The sequence below is a fragment of the Esox lucius genome, chromosome 19, assembly GCF_011004845.1.
Source record: "Esox lucius isolate fEsoLuc1 chromosome 19, fEsoLuc1.pri, whole genome shotgun sequence".
Classification (NCBI taxonomy): domain Eukaryota; kingdom Metazoa; phylum Chordata; class Actinopteri; order Esociformes; family Esocidae; genus Esox; species Esox lucius.
The window spans coordinates 28,050,940-28,073,167 of record NC_047587.1 but is presented as its reverse complement, the minus strand read 5'-3'; the positions used below and the strand labels follow the sequence as shown (position 1 = coordinate 28,073,167).

The window sequence follows — 22,228 nt, the reverse complement described above, 5'->3', positions numbered from 1 at the left end:
CCTTTTCAGCTTTTTTGGAAAGGGAAGAAAAAGGTGCAGTGGTCTCTTCATTTTTTCAGGAGCCGTATGATTCCATATTAGTCCATCATTCAACCATGACTTAGGGACACTCGATGTTGAGACATACATAAGAACTGACAGTTGCTGTGTGAGATTTGCCTTAGACCTCAGCCCTTGTGTCGTACTGCTTAAGTATAATCTGCATAAAGTCCTTTTTTTAAACACTAAACCCAAAACTGGTGTACATGGTCAAATAACTTACACTACTGTTTAAAAGTTTGGGGTCACTTAGAAATGTCCTTGTTTTTGAAAGAAAAGGAACATTTTTGTCCATTAAAATAACATCTAATTGATTTTGAATAGAATATCTACATAGGCGCACAGAGGCCCATTATAAGCAAGCATCAGTCTTGTGTTCCAATGTTCTAATATCATGTATCTTGAAAGGTTTCATATTGAGGAATGGTGTAAGTTTCTCGCATTGACTCCAATCTATTAAGTCTTTGTAGGAAAAAGCTCAGTATTGTTATCCAGGTAAGGTGTTGGAGTACTGCAAAAATAAATAATGATGACTATTTATGGATTTGTTTTATTATTATTTTCTACTTGTATATTATAATCAACTATATTTTTGGCATGCAATATATACAGTGTTTATTTGCGTATCTTTATCACCAGAACAAACCGTCTTGGAAATTAGTGTATGTTCTTGATTTTTGGTAAAATATTTTGTTATATATGTGTAGGAATGAACAGTGCCCTCTTGTGATTTACTGTCACCTCTGCTATGAAATCCCCTATACAAGTGAATGCTACTATTATCATAATATATGTTCTGGTGTTCAAGCATGAGTGTGTGCATGTGTTGAAGTGATTAATTTCCTGTATACTCAGTCAAGTAAGTCTTTTACCATATAGGGCTATGAGTAGAAGCTAGCAGGCGCAGGAAAAGAAGAACTTGTCATGAGGGGAGAGAAAAACCTCAAGTCTGAACTTGCAGCAGAGAGGAACAAGGTAGTGACTGCCAGAGATATCTATCATGTCAAGAAACGTCATTGGAAGGTCTTCATGTGCACTGAGTGTCAGAGAACATGTTTCATTCTGGCTTTGTCTGTACCTGCACAAACCATCCATGAGCACGATGGAGGCAGGGCTGGTTTATCTGTAAAACACTTGATGTTCATCACAAAAACCTGGATGTGCTGCTATCCAAGCACACCAAGAGCTTGCTTTAACATGGTTAGGATGACACACTGATCGCATCATCATGCCCTACCCAGCGCAACTGATTCCGAAATACTACAGCAATACTCCGCTTCAGATGCTCCAGATGAGACCCGAGTGTGAAAAAATTGAATATTGATGTCAGAGAACAGGAAGTTCCCTTCAGACTCATAGTATTTGGTGATGACTGAACTTGATCTTTACTTTCACTTTCATTGTCATATTGGCTTAGGCCTTCTTCACATTATTTTGAATGTGTACTTTACTATTTGGTGGGCATGGCATATCTTTCATGTCAGTTGATGTTTTCATTATATTCCAATAGAGAAGATTTTCAGTCAGACTACCAGCAAAAACACAGAATGACTAGAACAGCCTTCTTGCTTAAGCACTATGCACATCATCAACTCCTTTGAAGTATAACATGCTCCTTCTGTGACAGTCCTAGGCCACTGTAGGTTTATTTGATGGCTCACATACGGGGGCCCTTTGTGTGTTTCTTTTTCTATAACAATAGGGCAAGAATAAGGCCTTTGCAAGATATCATATTGCCTCCATTGTAGGCTCCATCTTAGGTACCATTAACTTTCAGAAATGTAGGTCTACATATAAAAATGAGTTGATTAAATAGTGCTTTATTAACAGTCATTAAGAAATCATTACTAAGCTGAACATTTATCTAATTTACTGATATAACGGTCCCTGAAATAACTGTTCCATGCAAAATAAAATATAATTCTGAAATACTGCATATTTGTCCATGAGTGAATATGCTTTCGTCTTCAGACAGGTGAAACAGACACCTGGCGACGTTACCTTAACAAATGGATCCAGAAAGGAACAGTGAATGTACTGCATCCAACTCTAAACACACCCAGCTCACTCAAACGGTAAATATCATGACCTTAAAAGGCGTTTTTTTTCGCTTACGGTTTTAAAATGAGTTGATGCCAAGCAGTTGTTTCTGCTCGCTCCTTTGCGCACTCTTCTGGCAAATAAGTGATAAGCAGCGGCTTTCAAATCTGCCTTCCTGGGAATATTATCTTAGTCAATCAACAGACATGTTTGAAGAATACACTTGTAATTAATTTAGTAAATAAATAATATCCTAATTGTAATACTCCCATTCGGCCTAGCTAACATAGTGATAATAATCATACTTTTCCCAGTTCAGTAATGACCGAATACACGGCAACCATATTCTCGCTAACGTATATTGACAAACATAGTATGTGTTTGTGAAATAACCTACACAAGCCGTGATACCTGCTTTATACCAAGTATCGAATTTCCCCCCCCAAAAAGGTCAGATTTCTCAATACTGGGAAAGTTACAGTTTAGAAGACATTATAATAACGTTGTAGCTATATATATATGCCTGCCTGCCAATTTGTATTGACTTTCTCTATTCTGCACCATCCAGTAAATAATGTTCAGCTCTTGAATGTACACTAATTCCAGATTGTCTGGCCACTGGATATGACGTTGAACAATTATTTTACTTTTTGAACTACCAGCCAATACAATTCGAGTAATATTATCGTGCATTTTTGGTATTGATTGTCTTCGCCTTCTTTAGACCAAAAAGTGTATTTTGTAGTTATCGTATGGGAGGGTCGGAGGTGGGGTTGATTCATCTTGAGTTGTTCAAGAGGTATCTGTATTTTGGGTACCCTGATTAAGTGACTGGCCATTTTTACGAATGGATCAAAAGACCCGAGGACAGATCGGGCAGGATCAGCGTTTATAGTTCAGGAATTGGGTGTGAGGGTAACAAAACGTATGACTGATAACGTGTCTGTTTACACAGTAGAACTTCTGGCTATACAGTATGCGATGAGTTAAGTGGAGGACACTAAACCAGGAAGGATGATTATTTGCTCTAATTCTTATGCTGGGTGGATGAGTTTGCCATCATAAATCTAATAGCCGGCAGAACATATTATATGAGGTAATACAAACACAACGATAAGGACGGGGCAGGGATACGATTTACTTGGGGACTAGCCTCTTAAACCAGGCGTAGAATAGCCGCCTCCAAGGAGGCCAGACAAGATTGGAGGTGTGGCCTCGCGAAACTACTTGGGTAGTAACCCATGCTGGGGTGGAAGGGAATGAGGCAGCCGGTGTTTACTAGACTATGGGTGGGGCACGGTTGTTTGAACAACACCTTACATTTGATAGGGAAGCATTCAACAGGACGATGTGACCATTGTCAGCAAGTCGAGGCAGGAGATCATGGGCGCTATGAGAGTGAGAGAGCTAGATTAAGAATAGGTTTGAGAGCAGACGGTTTACATGCGTGTAGTTTAAATAGTATTTTGGCTGGGGTAGGTTCAAACAGTGTTAAAATATATGTTTGTATTCCTTGGGGAGACTGAGTTGGCTGGAAGGCTTTAGCTGAAGCTTTTTCACCCTCCAACACAGTAGGTGGCGTTAATGCACCAAGAGCATCGAAAAAGCCCAAGCTGAAAAAGTGTTACATCGTGCCTCTCTGGAATGATATAATTTTCTTCTGTCACTAAGGTTAGCTAGCTTTAATATTCATATTTATATGATTGTCTCATCGTTTGCTAGTTCATGTGTGAGGAGCTGTTTGGCATTATTAAAATCCAGTTTCTGATGGGCTAAAGGGTATTTTAGAGCTTGGATTATATCCTTAGTAAAACGTGTAGCACCTTGTCAACTTGAAAACATTACCCTTTTAAACTTGAAACTAGGGTAATTGTTCGGTTAGCTGAAATTACTTAAGCAAACTAGTAAACTTGGTAACTCCTTCAGTAAGTGTCACGTTCCTACTTTCCTTGTAGCTGCACACACGTTACCTTATAGCCATGGTCATATAGCAGGAATAATAAAACAAAAAAACGCTTTATGCATTCTCTGGAAAACAATGCAGCTCCATGGACGGTTAACTACGTAGTTACGCTCTGTACACACCTTCCACACGATCATTTTCTCTTGGTTTATACTACTGGAAAAATATGTGCACACCCTCTCTATTAAAATCAATTCACAAATCACAATAACTGTAGCAACGTTTTTAAAAGTGTATATTGACCACAGTCGATGTCAGTCAGGGCAACGGCCCCTTACAATTTCAAAATTACAACACTCCAAATTACAATGCTTGGTTGGAGAGAAGGGCCAGTACCTTTTTGTATTCCCATTAGCTCCTGACAAAGCAGACTCCATTCTTCCTGACGAGAACAGCCTTAACAAATAACAGACCTTGTTGGACCATGTGATATTTTTATTTTTAATGCTAATTGTCTGAGTAAATGATAGTAGGAAATTCTGTGTGGCCATGGCTAAGTCTACAGTACTGTGCATTGCTGTGAGTTTGTTTTAGACTTGAAAACTGAAGAGACCCCCAGTTTAATGTATTTAGGTACTGTATGTGTGGGTTTCTAAGCTATGCAGTTTGATTGTGTCAATTTGTGTTGTTTATTACAGTTATTTCTATTTAAAGAAAATTAGAAAGGAACCAGTCAGTCTTTCACCAAAATACAACCAAGAGAAGCATGCATGTTTTTAATACTACCTGCATGGTTAGTTAAAGAGAATGATGCTGCTTTGTTATGAGCCAACTTTTGCTTTGCTAGTTCCTTTTTTGCCACAAGACCATCCTGGGTGTACTGTATAGGAGGAAATAGAACCAGACCAGACAAACATCTCCCATCTTCACAACCTTTGTCCATTTGACTTTAGCATGTGATCTGCTGGTCCTGTGTTAGTCGTTGTCCCAGCCTCCTTAACCTGCTCAATGGCCAAATCCTTTAATCCATAAATCTGGTTGAGGTGACTACAACTCTTTGCTAAGTGTCTCAGTATGTGAGGCAACCCGGTGTGGTGTGCTGACATGTAGAATGTGGAATCAACAGCAAACATAACCATTCTAGCTTCTTGTAAGAGGCAACAAAAGACTGGAGAAGTTGCCCAATGCTAAAAAACAAAACCTGGTGGAACATCACACAACTAATTAGGTCATTTGCCAAGAGGTGAAGTGGGAAACTGTCCTGTCTGACAAATCAAAATTATCATGGATGCAGCGTCCTCTGAACTAAAGAGGAGAGGAGCCATCCAGCTTCTTATCAGCGCACAGTTTAAAAGCCAGCATTAGTGCACATGGCGTGGTTGCACATCTGTGGAGGCACCATTAATGCTGAACAATATATACAGGTTTTAGAACAACATATGCTGCCATCCAGACTATGTCTTTTTCATGGAAGTCTTTGTTTATTACATTCTGCATGTATTACAACTGCATGGTTCAGTAGTAAAAGAGTCCGGGTATTAAACTGTTAAACAGTCCAGACCTGTCAACCATAGGCACATTATGAAACGAAAAATATGACGGTGATCCCGAACTGTTGAGCAGTTGAACTCCTATATCAAGCAAGAATGGGAAAACATTTCACTTTCAAAACAATAGCAATTGGTCTGCTCACTTTCCAAACACTTACAGAGTATTGTTAAAAGAAGAGGTAATCCAACACAGTGGTAAACATGCCCCTGTCCCAACTTTATTTGAAACGTGCTTCTGGCATCAAATTCAAAATGGGCATGTATTTTTCCAAAAACTAAAAATGTTCTCAGTTTCAACATTTTATTTGTTGACTTTGTACTATTTTCTATTAAATATAGACTTAAACTATTTGCAAATCATTGCATTCTGTTTTTATTTACATTTTATGCAGCGTCCCAACTTTTTTGGAAAGAGGGATTAGATGTCTTCATTGTAGTTTAGATGTCTTCATTAGTATTCTACAAAGTGGAAAATAGTAATAATAAATAAATACCCTGCTATATTTAAATGACCTAACCCCTTATGTGTTTACTGGAGATATTATCTTCATTGTCATTTGTTTATCTTGGTTTGGTAACTTATTTTCAGTTTAGTCAATGAATGTCTTTATTTACATTGTTAATCAATCATCTGATTTGTTTAAAACTTTTTGTGTCATTTATTTAAACCATAACATGTTTGATTAGGGACAGTCCAAGATAAATACGAACACCTGTCGTAAAGATGTGCCGTACACAGTAGGACCACTAGGTGTCGTACCATGCCACAGAAATAGATACAAGATAGTACATAAGATTTATTCAAACAACGAATTGTGGAGATGAAAGCATGTGAAAGTACTGGGAACCCAATAACCATTGACCCCTACAAGTAATTGTTAAAAACCTATACTTTTAAGTAATTTTATGAAGCATGAGCCGAAATTCCCACTTTGGAAATCTGACCTTCGGTTAACCAGCATTATTTTCAATTGTGCATTCTCCTCACCTGTTCTTAAAAGAATGTACTGCCTCTAAACAATAACGCAACTTGTCTCCTCGTCTTCCTTACCAAATGTAACCAGTGTAGTACTAGCTAGTCCAGGGTTTAGGGTGGGAAGGACGGTACTGAGAGTGTCTGAAGTGAGCATAAGGAGATTACAAATGAATGCAAGTAGATAGACGGACCCGCTAGAAAGTTTAAATGGGGAAAATGTCAGCGACTCCGATACATTTAATAGATAAACATTAACTTAAAACATTAACTGCCAAGGGCTGCTGCTCACATTTGCTTGTTTTGAGGCTATTAGTTCAGTAAAAAGCATTCCTAATGGCCATTTTAGTGACGTCCGTTCACATTGTATGGATCAGCTCCAATTATGTTAGACATACTTTAGTCACCCGTACATGTGTTTGTACTCATGCTTGTCTGTCTTGTCATAGTTCTCCAAATGTTCATTTGCTTACCTGTTTTAATGTGTATTTAGCATGTAAATGTATTCAAATGATGTATTGTCTTGGCTGCCGATAATGGGGGGGCCAATGACAAGTGGTGTCCGGTCTGCACACAGGGCCATGGGGAACACTGACAGTGTTGTAGTGCAGAAACGTCTGGCCCGCTTCCGGCCTGAAGAGCGACCCGTGGTGGAGGGAGTGTTTGATCGTCTCCATGGTATGAACCCTGTTGGTGTTGCTGGGAAAGCAGGGAAGGTTTTAACGCTTGAGATGTTGAAGGTGAGTGTGGAGTTACTGGGATACATGACATATTGTCTGTTGAACCAAGACTGTCTGGCTCAGTTAACCTCAAGAACCACAATCTCTTTAAAATGCTGCCATGTAATCACGTAATAATGTTTTGTATGTGAAACAGCAAAGATAATGTAGCAGCGATTATCAGACCAGGGTTCAAATACTATTTCGAATTTAGTAGAACAAGTAATCAATTTCTTTTCAAGTATGTGAATGTACCTTTTTGAAGTACCTATATGGTTCATTAGGTATGTTTTTCAGAATAGTTGTCCTTAATGTAATTAGTATTTGTTTTTAATTAGTATTTCAGACGTGTAGGTACTCAGACTACCGAAACATTTAGGTACTCAGCAGGAGCACTGCTCACTGTTGGCTGTGTGTGATTGTGTTCCAGAATTTCAGAGGTAGATATGGGGCAGTGAGGTAATCCTGCATTTTCTTGGTTGGTACGTGAATGTTGTGTCAGTATCATTGATGCTTGAGGAATGGGCATTGCACCATGCCAGGTTAAAGTATAGAGATGAGACTGATGCAATCCGGTATGGCTTGTTCTGCTCCTGAACAGTCAAGCATGACTTATTCTTTTTCTAGTCCTGTGGTTGGACTCTGAGGAGTTGACTCTTGGAATCTAAGGAGTTGGCTCTAAGGAGTTGACTCGAAGGAGTTGCCTCTTGCACAAGTCCCAAAACATGCTGAAGCTGCAACCACATACATACCGCCAGATTATTGCATAGTAGCAGTTTAGAAACCTGAATATTTCTATGCTTTCTTTTTATGAGCACAGCCTTGACAAATCCCCTGTTAAGATGAGGAACACTCTCAGTCCTATTTGTTGCTGTGTTATAGCCTTGACATGTAGATGATAGGCTACAAAGGCCTGAGGGAAGTTGTGTCATTTGAATAAAACCAGTGAGGAAGAGGCAAACGTTAGGCTACACTCGTGAATATGTGAGACATTGCGAGTTATGACCCAGCCTACAGAACACAGTTCTTTGGGTCTGCCCCATACTCTTTCTCCTGACTTTCTCTGTTGTATGTTGAATGTCCTAGTCCATTCACTGATCAGGGCCCTGTTTGTTGAAATTAGTGTTCAGCTTGGTGGCCGACCGGCCTGTAAGCAAGGTGACCCCACCTTGCTGATGCTTAGAGTTATGTGGCTGGCTGTAACAATGTCAGATCCATGCACAGTCTGTTATAACAATGTCAGATCCATGCACAGTCTGTTATAACAATGTCAGATCCATTCACACAGTCTGTTATAATAACGTCAGATCCATGCACACAGTCTGTTATAATAACGTCAGATCCATGCACACAGTCTGTTATAACAACGTCAGATCCATGCACACAGTCTGTTATAATAATGTCAGATCCATGCACACAGTCTGTTATAACAATGTCAGATCCATGCACACAGTCTGTTATAATAATGTCAGATCCATGCACACTGTCTGTTATAACAATGTCAGATCCATGCACACAGTCTGTTATAACAACGTCAGATCCATGCACACAGTCTGTTATAACAACGTCAGATCCATGCAAACACTCTGTTATATCAATGTCAGATCCATGCACAGTCTGTTATAACAACGTCAGATCCATGCAAACACTCTGTTATATCAATGTCAGATCCATGCACAGTATGTTATAACAATGTCAGATCCATGCACGCAGTCTGTTATAATAACGTCAGATCCATGCACACAGTCTGTTATAACAATGTCAGATCCATGCACACAGTCTGTTGTAACAATGTCAGATACATTTGGAAATGGCTCTGCCTACAGATTTAGGCCTGTCTTTCATTGGTTAAATATATTGTAAGTGAGGTGTCAGTCATACTGTGGGAAGTGATACTCAAGGTCAGTGGAAATTCCAGGTTGCAGGCATCATCAGTGTCCTGTTTGGGGAATTTGTACCTAGGTACTGATGTTTTCAACACCCAACAGGCCAGCTTTTGGTTGAGAGCTTATAGTTACCCTACATTCTTGGGTGATGAGAAGTCCTTAACACAGCTCTTCAACTGGATGTTTTAGTTGCATGGTGCCTATTGAAGCCTCCCTCTAAGACGAGATCAACACATTCAATTCGAAATAGATTTCTGGCTTAGTTAGATCAGCATCTTGTCTGCTGAGAGAAAAACGTTTTCTTCATGACAGAAAAATTATAATACGAGTTTTGTCAACATAATTTTATGAGCGGGACTAGTTGATTGCCATCAGCATTTTATTAAATTGATAATCCATGTGAAATGGGCCTCTTTGACCCTCAAAAATTGTGACACAATTGGCTTCTACCAACAGGGAAGTAGCATGGTGGTGCCAGGACAACCTCTCCCTCAATATCAGCAAAAACAAAGATGCTTGTTGGAAGGAAGAGAAGGGAACACTCCAGCAGGGAGTTTTAGAGTGGCCATATGTAAAACCCCTGCATTATAATGGAAGACAACATCCACAATATGGCTGACGTAATAGTGAAATGATAGTGACGTTTATTTATTTAGCACATTTCATACACAGAGGCAATTCAAAGTGGTTTACATTATTAGTTATATGGTTTCACCACGCTCATTCACCAGGAATTATTTTGGGTGGATACAAAAGTAATCAAAATAGGAAGAATTTCTATTGGTCAACAAAAGCCGGACCAAATCCATGGCTATACGAATGTATTTGAACCCAGGTCTGGGTGGGCTTACTTATCAGATATGAGTATGTACCAGTGGGTGAGATACAGTATAACACACCTCCCTTTCCTCCTTTAGTCCTGCATGGGCAACGTTGCTTCTGACTCCATGATAAAGAGGGTCTATACTGGAATGTGCAGCATGGACCCCGGCGTGGCTCCTCCTCCCCACGGCGCTGGAGTGAGCCGGGAGCAGTTGGTGGTCTTCCTGGCGGATGTCCTGCGGGGCACGGCTGAGGAGCGGGCGCCTCTCATCATGGCGATGGCAGCAGGGACAGGAGTTGCCACATGTGACCAGATAATAGAGGTTAGTAAATCTAACCTATGTAAGAACCAGTGCCAGTACCTGCGTGTTACCAGGGGAACGAGCCTTTCATTTTGCTCTGATTTCAGTTCTTGCGGGACCTGGTCTCGGCCGTGGTGGAGATCATCATCCAGAAGGGTCGCCTGCAGGGCTGGAAGCCACAGTGCATGGGCGACAGGGCTGTTGGTGGTCAACTCTTGGCCGAGCAGATGAGCTCTGAACTGAAACCCTCAGGTAAAGGAGTGGAGGTATCTCTTTCTGAAGGGAATGGGGAATGGCGTGCATAGTTAAGGAGATAATGTGTACAGGCAGTCATTCCGGTCCACCCGTGTTACTGTGCTGTTAGTCTGACCTGGTGCTCCGTCCTGCCCCTCAGAACAGCCCACCTGTGATGTCAAATGCCTGGAAGACTGGCTGTTCCGAGTTCCCAATGTGGCCATGTACATGGAGCTTCTGATAGGCGAGGGTCTGAACGTGGGCTTAACCTCCCGTCTCCCACCCACCCTCCTGCCCCCCTGCTGGGAAACCCCGTGGGACAAGCTGCGCTGCCTGCTGGACCTACCGTTGGTCATGTTCCTCACACCTCACCTACCTGACGGCTACGCCACACCCTGGAGGCTGCTCTTCTCCACTCAGCTGCATGGGGAGAGTTTCACCAAAATGGTGGGCAGCTGTAGAGGCTGTGGGCCCACGGTGCTGCTCATCAAAGACACTAAGGGACACGTCTTTGGTGGATACGCCTCCCATAGCTGGGAAGTAAAGCCTCAGTTTCAAGGTGAGTATAGTGATGGATGGAAGTAACTCTGTCCTGTTAGTAGTGATGGATGGAAGTAACTCTGTCCTGTTAGTAGTGATGGATGGAAGTAACTCTGTCCTGTTAGTAGTGATGGATGGAAGTAACTCTGTCCTGTTAGTAGTGATGGATGGAAGTAACTCTGTCCTGGTAGTGGTGATGGATGGAAGTAAATCTGTCCTGTTAGTAGTGATGGATGGAAGTAACTCTGTCCTGTTAGTAGTGATGGATGGAAGTAACTCTGTCCTGGTAGTAGTGATGGATGGAAGTAACTCTGTCCTGGTAGTAGTGATGGATAGAAGTAACTCTGTCCTGGTAGTAGTGATGGATGGAAGTAACTCTGTCCTGTTAGTAGTGATGGATGGAAGTAACTCTGTCCTGGTAGTAGTGATGGATGGAAGTAACTCTGTCCTGGTAGTAGTGATGGATGGAAGTAACTCTGTCCTGGTAGTAGTGATGGATGGAAGTAACTCTGTCCTGGTAGTAGTGATGGATGGAAGTAACTCTGTCCTGTTAGTAGTGATGGATGGAAGTAACTCTGTCCTGGTAGTAGTGATGGATGGAAGTAACTCTGTCCTGGTAGTAGTGATGGATGGAAGTAACTCTGTCCTGGTAGTAGTGATGGATGGAAGTAACTCTGTCCTGGTAGTAGTGATGGATGGAAGTAACTCTGTCCTGGTAGTAGTGGTGGATGGAAGTAACTCTGTCCTGGTAGTGGTGATGGATAGAAGTAACTCTGTCCTGGTAGTGGTGATGGATGGAAGTAACTCTGTCCTGGTAGTAGTGATGGATGGAAGTAACTCTGTCCTGGTAGTAGTGATGGATGGAAGTAACTCTGTCCTGGTAGTGGTGATCAGTACTCATCATGTGTGAACTTGTGTTTCTGCATTGTGTTGACTGTAGGAGACTCCAGGTGTCTGTTGTTCTCTGTGTTTCCCTGTCTCCGGGTATATACCTGCACTGGATACAACCAGCACTACATGTACCTAAACCAGGGTCAGCAGACCATGCCCAACGGCCTGGTGAGACGCCAGCACACACACCTCTACAGCTCCCCTGACCACACACACACCTCTACAGCTCCCCTGACCACACACACACCTCAACAGCTCTGCTGACCACACACACACCTCTACAGCTCCCCTGACCACACACACACCTCTACAGCTCCCCTGACCAACACCCATTCTGACTATTGGCATATGATCTGAACACATTAACTTACTGTTATTATATGTGAAGTGATGGTTGGTCAACATGGGTACATGTGACATATCTGTGTGTGTCAGGGCATGGGTGGACAGCATGGGTACATATGACATATCTGTGTGTGTCAGGGCATGGGTGGTCAGCATGGGTACTTCGGGCTGTGGCTGGACAGTGACTTTGGGCGTGGTCATAGCCGGGCACGGCCCCGCTGCACAACCTACGGTAGCCCCCAGATGTCCGCGGAAGAGGACTTTACTGTGGATTCTCTGGAGGTGTGGGGGGTCAGGAAGCCCCCCGAGGAGGAAGAGGTCAGTATATTGATGTAAAAAAATATTGATGCAGTGCATATATTGACATTGTTTTGACAATATTGTATTGGATCATTTTGACAGTAGTGCAATCTTATGTTGCTCTACATGCACATGGCCTGTACATGGCCTCCATCTGAATTTAAATAGTTAACTAATATGTTTTCACCACTGTTGACTGTCTGTAGCACAGTACAGTGACCTAACTGAAATGTTTCAATGACTGTGTCTGACAGATTTTTTGTTACCCTAAAATGCTGTAATCTCTAAATGGTTCATCCATTATGGATGAAAATAGCCTTACATTTAATCTGACAGTCTGCAATTTAACATCATCATTGTGTAATTTGAAATCCAAAGAGCTGGTATGCAGAGCCAAAATAACAAATGTGTCAGTAGCCAATCATTTGAGGATGACTATTTGGAACATGGAATCTCATTCTACAGCTCTGGAAAAAAACAAGAGACCACTGCACCTTTTTCTTTCCTTTCCAAAAAAGCAGAAAATGAAGGTTACGGGTGAGGAACAGAAGCGTTCAATTTGCCGTGGTCTCTTAATTTTAACTCTTCTGTTCCTCACTCAAAACCTTCCTTTTTCGACTTTTTTGGAAAGGAAAGAAAAAGGTGCAGTGATCTCTCCGTATATAGATTTGTGGACATGAAGACATTTCCAATAGATATTGCATCAACACGTGAGTATATTGACCACATCATATTGTGAGGTCTCCGGCAAATGCCAGCTCTTCCAGCATCAACCAGGAATATCCCACTTACACCGATCAGCCATAAGTGACAGGTGATGTGAATAACTGATCATCTGGTTATCATGGCACCTGTCCTCTGGGATGAATTAGGCAGCAAGTGACATTCTGTCCTCAAAGCAGGAAAAATGGGCAAACGTAAGGATCTGAGCGACTTTGACTAGGGCCAAATTGTGATGCTAGACGACTGGGTCAGAGCATCTCCAAAACTGCAGCCCTTGTGGGGTATTCCTGGTCGGCAGTGGTCAGCACCTATCAAAAGTGGTCCAAGGAAGCAACAGGGTCATGGGCGGCCAAGACTCATTGATGCACGTGGGGAGTGAAGGCTGGCCTGTGTGGTCCGATCCAACAGACGAGCTACTGTTGCTCATATTGCTGAAAAAGTTCATGCTGGTACTGATAGAAAGGTGTCAGAACACACAGTGCATCACAGTTTATTGTCTATGGGGCTGCGTAGCCGCATACCAGTCAGGGTGCCCATGCTGACCCCTGTCCACTGCCGAAAGCGCCTACAATGGGCATGTGAACATCAGAACTGGACCACAGAGCAATGGAAGAAGGTGGCCTGGTCTGATGAATCACGTTTTCTTTTACATCCCATGGATGGCCGGGTATGTGTGCATCACTTACCTGGAGAACACATGGCACCAGGATGCATTATGGGAAGTAGGAAAGCCAGCAGAGGCAGTGTGATGCTTTGGGCAATGTTCTGCTGGGAAACCTTGGGTCCTGCCATTCATGTGGATGTTACTTTGACACGTACCACCTACCTGAGCATTGCTGCAGACCATGTGCATCCTTTCATGGCAACAGTATTCCCTGATGGCATTGGCCTCTTTCAGCAGGATGATGCGCCCTGCCCCAAGTTAAAAATGGTTCAGGAATTGTTTGAGGAACACAACGAGTTCAAGATATTGACTTGGCCTCCAAATTCCCCAGATCTCAATCCAACCGAGTGTCTGTGGGATGTACTGGACCAACAAGTTCGATCCATGGAGGCCCCACTTCACAACTTACAGGACTTGAAGGATCTTCTGCTAACACCTTGGTGCCAGATACCACAGCACACTTTCAGAGGTCTAATGGATTCCATGCCTTGTGGGGTCAGGGCTGTTTTGGTGACAAAAGGGGGACCTACACAATATTAGGCAGGTGGTCATAATGTTGTGGCTGATCGGTGTATTTACAAATGGTCCCTTCACATGCTCTGCCAGTTTTATATATTCACCTGTAGGTGGCGATAAAGGCACATCCAATTTATTATAGGTAATAACCGACAACATACCGCATATTCTTTACTGATGACCTGTATTGATGTCATAACCAGAGGAGGGTGACAGTAATGTTGGGGTGTCCTGTGGCAGGGAGAGACCAGAGGGAAGAGGAGCATTTTGGATGCAGACCCTGAGGCCCAGGCCATGTTGGAGATGACAGGGAAGACCCTTCATAGCCAGGGCTTCCGAGAGCCAGAGGAAGACGAGGGTTGACCTCATGACACTACTAGAGGTTCTGACTGAGGATTTTCTGCTTTTCAAATGGACGTATAAACATGCTGATGATTCCTTCTCAGATGAGAAATTTCTTGTTGAAGAACTGTGTGCACTTATCTCTTTTCTTGTAAGTTGGAGTGTGTGTGTGTGTGTGTGTGTGTGTGTGTGTGTAGATGGGCAAGTATGATTAGATTTTGTATCTGTGTTTACTTCTACGGATTTACTTTAACGGGGCACCAAGTGTGGCTTCCACGCTCAGCCCTTTAACTGCTGGGATTGAGCTCCTGTAAAGAGATTTAAAGAGACATGGCAATTTATGTATCTAGTAAATGTTTTACTTTGATTGCTTTTGTGATTTTTTTTCTATTGTCATTTAAGGTCCTATACCTGCATATTATTTAAAGACCAAAGTAACATTGGCTTAATGCTACTTTGCTGCACCAATAACTGTAAACGGCCAGGAGGAAATGTGCCGTAATGAGGCCAGTTACATAACCTGTTGTAGAGGTTCCCCAACGGCCCTGTCATACAAGAGCCACCGAGCATCCGGTGTTGTCCCCAGCCGGTAATGGAAGCATCACGCCTGCAGAGCATAACGTCCAATGGCAGTGCCCAAGAGCAAAAACCACTGAGGTTCATTGCTCGTTGGCTGACGTGCAAATTAATCTTATCTTTTGAATAGAAAGAAGGGATAAAAAGTTGGGTTTAGTGTGTTTCTGGTGTAGCAGGTAGAGGTTGATGCTTGGCAACGTAACATGTTGAGCTCATTCTACTGCATCACTGGGTTTATTATGGAGCAGGGGATGAAAGTTACATGGGACAAAAGTAACATGGGGCAAAAGATACAGGTCCATTTTCTATGGTAACAAAAATAGAATCACATAGTGAACGCATCTTATTCTTAATGCAGAGGAAGACCTTCTGAAACAGCCGACTGACTAAGTTATCAACAAAAGGGGCTTTTTAGTGACCTGAGTAAAGAACAACTGATCCGGACATGTTTTTCGGTTGTACAACCCTGCTTCCTAAAAAGTTGCGACGCTGTGCAAAATGTAAAGAAGAACAGAATGCAATGATGTGCAAATCATCTAAGACAAAGTGCAATGACAACATATCAAATGCTGAAACTGAGAAATGTTATTGGTTCTTGAAAAATATATGCCCACTTTGGATTTGATGCCAGCAGCACATTTAAAAAAGCTGGGACAGGGGCAACAAAATGTGTGTAATGGTAAAAAAAAACTGGCAGAACATCTCACAACTAATTAGGTTAATTGGCAACAGGTCAGTGACATGATTGGGTATAAAAAGGGCATCCCAGGGAGGAAGAGTCTTTCAGAAGTAAAGATCCACAAATGCAAGTTAAAACTCTACCATGCAAGGGAAAAAACAGATATAAACAAGATCCAGAAACACTGCCACCTTCTCTGGGCCCGAGCTAATTTAAGCTTGAGTCGAAGTGGAAATCTGTGCTGTGGTTTGACAAATGAAAATGTAAAATTCTTTTTTGGAATCATGGATTGTGCGTCCTCTGGGCTAAAGAGGAGAGGGACCATCCAGCTGGTTATCAGCACACAGTTCAAAAGCCAGCATTCATGATGGTATGGGGATGCATTAGTGCACATACAGTTAGGTCCGGAAATATTTGCACACTGACGCAATTTTCATAATTTTGTCTCTGTATGCTACCACAATGGATTAGAAATAAAACAATTGAGATACAATTGAAGTGCAGACTTTCAGCTTTAATTCAAGGGGTTGAACAAAAATATTGTTTGAAACGTTTAGGAATTGCAACCATTTTCAGACACAATCTCCTTATATTAGGGGCTCAAATGTAATTGGACAAATTAACTCAATCATGAATACAATTTTCATTTTTAATACTTTGTTGAGAATCCTTTGGAGGCAAAGACTGCTTGAAATCTGGAACGCATGGACATCACCAAACGCTGACTTTCCTCCTTTGTGATGCTTTGTCAGGCCTTTACTGCAGCTGTCTTCAGTTGTTTGTTTGTAGGTCTTTCTGCCTTAAGTTTTGTCTTAAGCAAGTGAAATGCATCAGGTGATTGACTCGGCCATTGCAGAATATTCTACTTCTTTGCCTTAAAACACTCCTGGATTGCTTTCGAAGTATGTTTTGGTTCATTGTCCACAGGGTTGGGTAGGTTACTTTTTGCGTGACCAACTTTGTTTGCATTATGATCACAACTCTAGGCGCGCAATTGTTATTTTCATTCAAAACATTTAAAAACAAAATCAAGCATGCAACATGTCGTTATTATTTCTCGCACCTAATCATTTTCAATTGAAGTAATCCAAGGGTAATCTTTTTTTTTATTTATCTGTAATCCAATTACAATTTCTTTGTTGGTAACGTAAAGGATTACAGTGACTTATTTTTTGTAATCTGTTATATGTAACGGATTACTTGTAATCCAGTTACTCCCCAACTATGAATGTCCATCTGTAAAGTGAAGCGCCGTCCAATTAACTTCACTGAATTTGGCTGAATCTGAGCAGACAATATATCCCTTTACACTTCAGAATTCATCTGTCTGCTTCTGTCTTCTGTCATATCAATGAACACACCTTCTGTCATATCAATAGTGACCCAGTGCCATTGGAAGCCATGCATGCCCATGCCATCACACTGCCTCCACCGTGTTTTACAGATGATGTGGTATGTTTTGGATCATGATCGTTCCAAGCCTTCTCCATGCTTTTTTCTTCCCATCATTCCGGTACAGGTTGATCTTAGTTTCACCTGTCCAAAGAATGCTGTTCCAAAACTGGGCTGGCTTTTAAATCTGTCTAAAGTCTAATTGGGCTTTTCCATTCTTGAGGCTTATTAATGGTTTGTGCTTTGTGGTGAACCCTCTCTATTTGCTCTTGTGAACTCTTCCCTTTATGGTAGACTTGGATAATGATATGCCTACCTCACGGAGAGTGTTCTTCACTTGGCTGGATGTTGTGAAGGGGTTTTTCTTTACCATGGAATGGATCCTACCATTGTTGACTTCCGTGGACATCCAGGCCTTTTTGTGTTGCAGAGCTCACCAATGCGTTCTTTTGACCACTCCTAATGTCCCTGCTATCTCTCTGATGGACTTTTCCCCTGTCTAAGTGTGGCCTGTTTCACTTGCACTGAGAGCTCCTGTAGCTCCCCAGTAACGCGCAGACACACAATGTTTAGTGAAAAACTGGGTAATCTTTATTCCATCGTAGACCATTAATCCCGTGAAACTGCCAACAAAACAACACTTATCACAGCTGCTTGCCGTAACCACATTGCAACACTAGCTTATTACATTAACAAAGCAAGCTATCTGGCTAAGTTAACTAAAACGTGTAAACATTCTCAACGTACCTCGTTGGCAGCTTGTTACAAAGGAGCTAAACCCGAATCTTGTATCTTCACCACGTTGCATACCAACTTATCTTCACACAAATCCAATGTAGTAACTTAACTTGAGATATTAATACACTTTCTTACGGAATGCGCTTAACACCTTACATTACCGCTCTTTCCATCCATGTATATCTCAAAACTGCCCCACACGGGCAGTGCACGTGCAAATTAGTTCTGCCCCAAGCTATACAGAACATTATGTAGAGACATAACATTCATACACATACACTACAGAATAACTGTACTGAAATTGCACACCACATAAATGAGATCTAATGCATGTTAATGAACTGACGGCAGTTAGAGCTCCTTTGACCACATGTTGTGGGTTCATAGCAACAGCTTCCAAATGTGAATGACACCTGGAATCAACTCCAGACCTTTTACCTGCTTAATTGATGAAGTACCTTAATCAATTTCAATCTTTAAATGTAGGAATAGCCCACTCTTGTCCATGAAACAGCTTTTAGGTCAGTTGTCCAATTACTTTTGGTCCCTTGAAAAAGAGTGGGCTACATTTTAAAGAGCTGAAATTACTAAACCCTTCCTCCAATTTGAATGTGAATACCCTCAAATTAAAGCTGAGAGACTGCACTTTCAGCTCATACTCATTATTTAACATTAATGCCTTGCTTATTCAGCAAGACAATACCAAACCACATTCTGGACATATTACAACAGGATGGCTTTGTAGCAAAAGAGTCAGTGTGCTAAACAGGCCTGCCTGCAGTCCAGACCTGTCACCCATTGAAAACATTTTGGCGTAAAAAATACGACGAAGGAGACCTCAACCTGATGAGCAGCTGAAGTCTTATATCAAGAAAAATGCAAAACATTTCACTTTCAAAACTACAGCAGTTGGTCTCCTCAGTTACTAAACGCTTACGTAGTATTGTTAAAAGAAGAGGCGATGCAACACAGTGTTAAACATACCCCTGTCTCAACTTTTTTGTTGAGACAGGGGTATGTGTTACTGGCATCAAATTCAAAATGGGCATATATTTTTCAGAAAACAATAAGATCTGTCATTTGATATGTTGTTTTTGTACCATGTTCAATTAAATATAGGGATAAATGATTTGCACATCATTGCATTCTGTTTTGATTTGCATTTGACACAGTGTCACAACTTTTTCGGAAACGGTGGTTGTAGTTGTGTTGTATATATTTCCAGAATGTCATTTTCGTTACCCATCAAGTGACTAATGGAAGGCATAGGATTCAAGGATCATGCTAGCCAGTCTTGGATGTTTGCCTGGGAGAAGTTAAAGGAGAGATGGGTGGGACTAAAGTAACACAATGTTAACTGTTGACCAGTAATAGAGGAAATGAAATAAATTCAGCACTGACCATTTTCCTTTCGTTCATATTTCTTTTATAATGTAAAATATTAACAAGTGACTGAATGTTTAAAAATTATAAATGACCATTAGAATTGTTCAATAGACTAAGTAGCTTCTGACAGTAAACGTTTATCAACCAAAAGTCAATACTGTTGAAATGACTTTGGGACAAGTCTGTGAATGTCCTTGAGTTAATCAGCCAAAACCTGGCATTGAAACCTGTGAGGAGACCGGACGATTGCAGATCACAAGGCCCCCCATCCAATCTGACTGAGCTTGAAAGGATCTACAAGGAAGAATGGGAGGAACTGCGAAAATCTGAATAAAGTACTAATAAGAGAGCTGTGTAGCCAATTTTCTAAATATCTTTTGTATCTTTAATATGGGGTGACTGTATAAAATATAAAATGTTATTTCTAAATGCTTCATCTGATATGGATGAAAATACCCTGTCATTATTTAAATATGCATTGTATTTCCCAACATAAAACCAATGGCACCATATGGTTAATCAGTGGATTTTGCTAAACTGATGGAGTGTAAGCACTGAAAAAAAAGTTTTTCAATTGTTTAGGGTTTTCAATGCTTTTGCAAGGCATGAGGGTGTATGGCATATTGGCTAGGAGCTATTCGTAAGCACGAGGCACAATGCATTGCTGAGTGCCTGAACACAGCTCTTAGCTGTGGTAAATTGGCAATATGTCACAAACTCATCCAGTATTCAGCTTTCAAACCACACAGTTTATACATATATTTGTGAGCTGGGAGGTTTCGAATGCTGATGCATCTTTGTCTGATTACACTATAAAGCAAAATTAATGAATTGACTAAAACATGATTGACCCTAGAAATGCATTTGCAATTGGTAATGGTAGAGGACATATGTTTTGCCTGTCATAAAGTAGGGTTTCTCTTGCAGTTTGTGTCACCTGGGGGCTCACAATCCCGCCAAGCTCCTGTCATTCAAGATGTGCCGCAAGGTTCTGTGCTTGGACCCCTGTATTTTATCATCTACATGATGATCTCTCCACTTCCTCCCCCACCCCTGATCAGCTGTCTTAAAGGCACAAAAAGATGGATGACATCAAATGTACTCAAACCCAACAGCAGTAAAACTGAGATAATGTTGGTGGCTTCCAAGGCTCTACTCAACAAAATTGGTGACCTTGTGATGTTGATTGACGGCTGCTTCATCTACCCATCCTCCATGGTTAAAAACCTGGGTGTCATCTTTGACTCTACTCTCTCTTTTGACCTCCACATAAAGACTGTCACCAAATCAGCTTTCTTCCACCTCCGTAACATCTCTCGGCTCTGCTCATCCCTCGCGGACCCAGTAGCAGAGACCCTCATCCACACTTTCATAACATCACGTCTGGACTACTGTAATGGAGTCTGGTAAGGGGTCAAAGGCAATGCCCTGGAGGGGCTCCAGTATGTTCACAACTCTGCTGCCAGAATTCTCACACACACCAAACCCTGGGATTGCATCACTCCAACACTGCACAGTCTTCACTGGCTTCCTGTCAAGTTCTGCATCAATTACAACATCCTGCTCCTCACCTGCAAGGCCCTTCATGGCCTTGCCTCCTCATACCTGTCCTATATCCTTCACATACACAACCCCTCTCATAGGCTCCACTTCTCTGACACTGGACTTCTCACCATTCCAAAAACTATACTCTGTACCATGGAGGGCCGGACATTCAGTGTTGCGGCCCCTAAACTTTGGAACTCTCTCCCTTCTGCCACTCGCAACTCAGACTCCATCACTATCTTTAAAAATAGAAAAATAAATAGACTTGTTCATGCTGGCTTTTCCTTCTGTTACTATTGTGTTTTTGTTTTTTGTGGATGTACAGTGTCCTTGGGTTTCCTGAAAGGTGCTAAAAAGCCCATATATTGTTATTTTTATATTATTTTGCTCTATTCAGTTATGAGTAAATAGGAAAATAAATCATGTTACTTTGGTTCTGGCTGTTTCCTTACTGTAGTTGGTTGTTCTTGTTTCTTCACATTTCTATGCAAATTTCAATTTCCATGTATCCACAATGAATTGAATGGAACAAGAAGGTGGCTTCATATAGTATAACAACATTTGCCATGCACAATCATTTTAGAAATGTCTACAGTAACTTAGAACATTCTTATTTAATAGGCATGCCATAGTTACTGATCAATCAATCAATCAAATGTATTTATAAAGCCCTTTTTACAACAGCAGTTGTCACAAAGTGCTTTACAGAGACACCTGGCCTTAAACCCCAAGGAGCAAACAACAGTAGTGTTGAATTTCAGTGATAGTGTGTTGTTTACTACTGATAATGGCTTATAGTCTGCATTTAATGGCTTTAATGGTAATGTTCAATGATCAATAAATAGTATACTTTGAAATGAAACTGCCATTCGTCTCATATTGCCATTTCTGAGAGAGACGCTTTCTGCTCTAGAATAAACTCGCGCTTCCTGCTTCTCACAGGCGCCGCAGGTGCTTTCGCTCTTTCAGCCTATCGTTCTTCAACCACGAGGGCTGCTTCTACTTGAGGGTGTAGTTTTGGGCAATACTGTTGCAATCAGTGACCATGAGATCTATTTACATAAAATATTCCATACATGGACAGCAATAGGTTTTATAGGCTTATTAATTTAAGTTGGCCAAA

At 41.4% G+C, this 22,228-nt stretch overlaps 1 protein-coding gene across 3 annotated transcripts; it reads left to right on the top strand.

Annotated features, from left to right (window-relative positions):
* The first annotated feature begins 2,064 nt into the window (after window positions 1-2,064).
* On the top strand, window positions 2,065-15,156 carry meak7 (MTOR associated protein, eak-7 homolog). 3 transcript variants are annotated; one of them, XM_020056631.2, is made up of 8 exons: window positions 2,065-2,114; window positions 7,083-7,245; window positions 10,028-10,255; window positions 10,342-10,486; window positions 10,629-11,027; window positions 11,949-12,067; window positions 12,383-12,562; window positions 14,688-15,156. In XM_020056631.2, exons 2-8 carry the CDS (start codon window positions 7,087-7,089, stop codon window positions 14,808-14,810), a joined length of 1,353 nt encoding a protein of 450 aa, XP_019912190.2. In that variant the 5' UTR covers window positions 2,065-2,114; window positions 7,083-7,086; the 3' UTR covers window positions 14,811-15,156. The 3 variants fall into 3 exon arrangements, with proteins under 3 accessions (XP_019912190.2, XP_019912191.2, XP_010882423.2); XM_020056632.2 differs by lacking the exon at window positions 2,065-2,114 and adding an exon at window positions 3,300-3,477; XM_010884121.4 differs by lacking the exon at window positions 2,065-2,114 and adding an exon at window positions 3,300-3,750.
* Window positions 15,157-22,228: the final 7,072 nt, after the last annotated feature.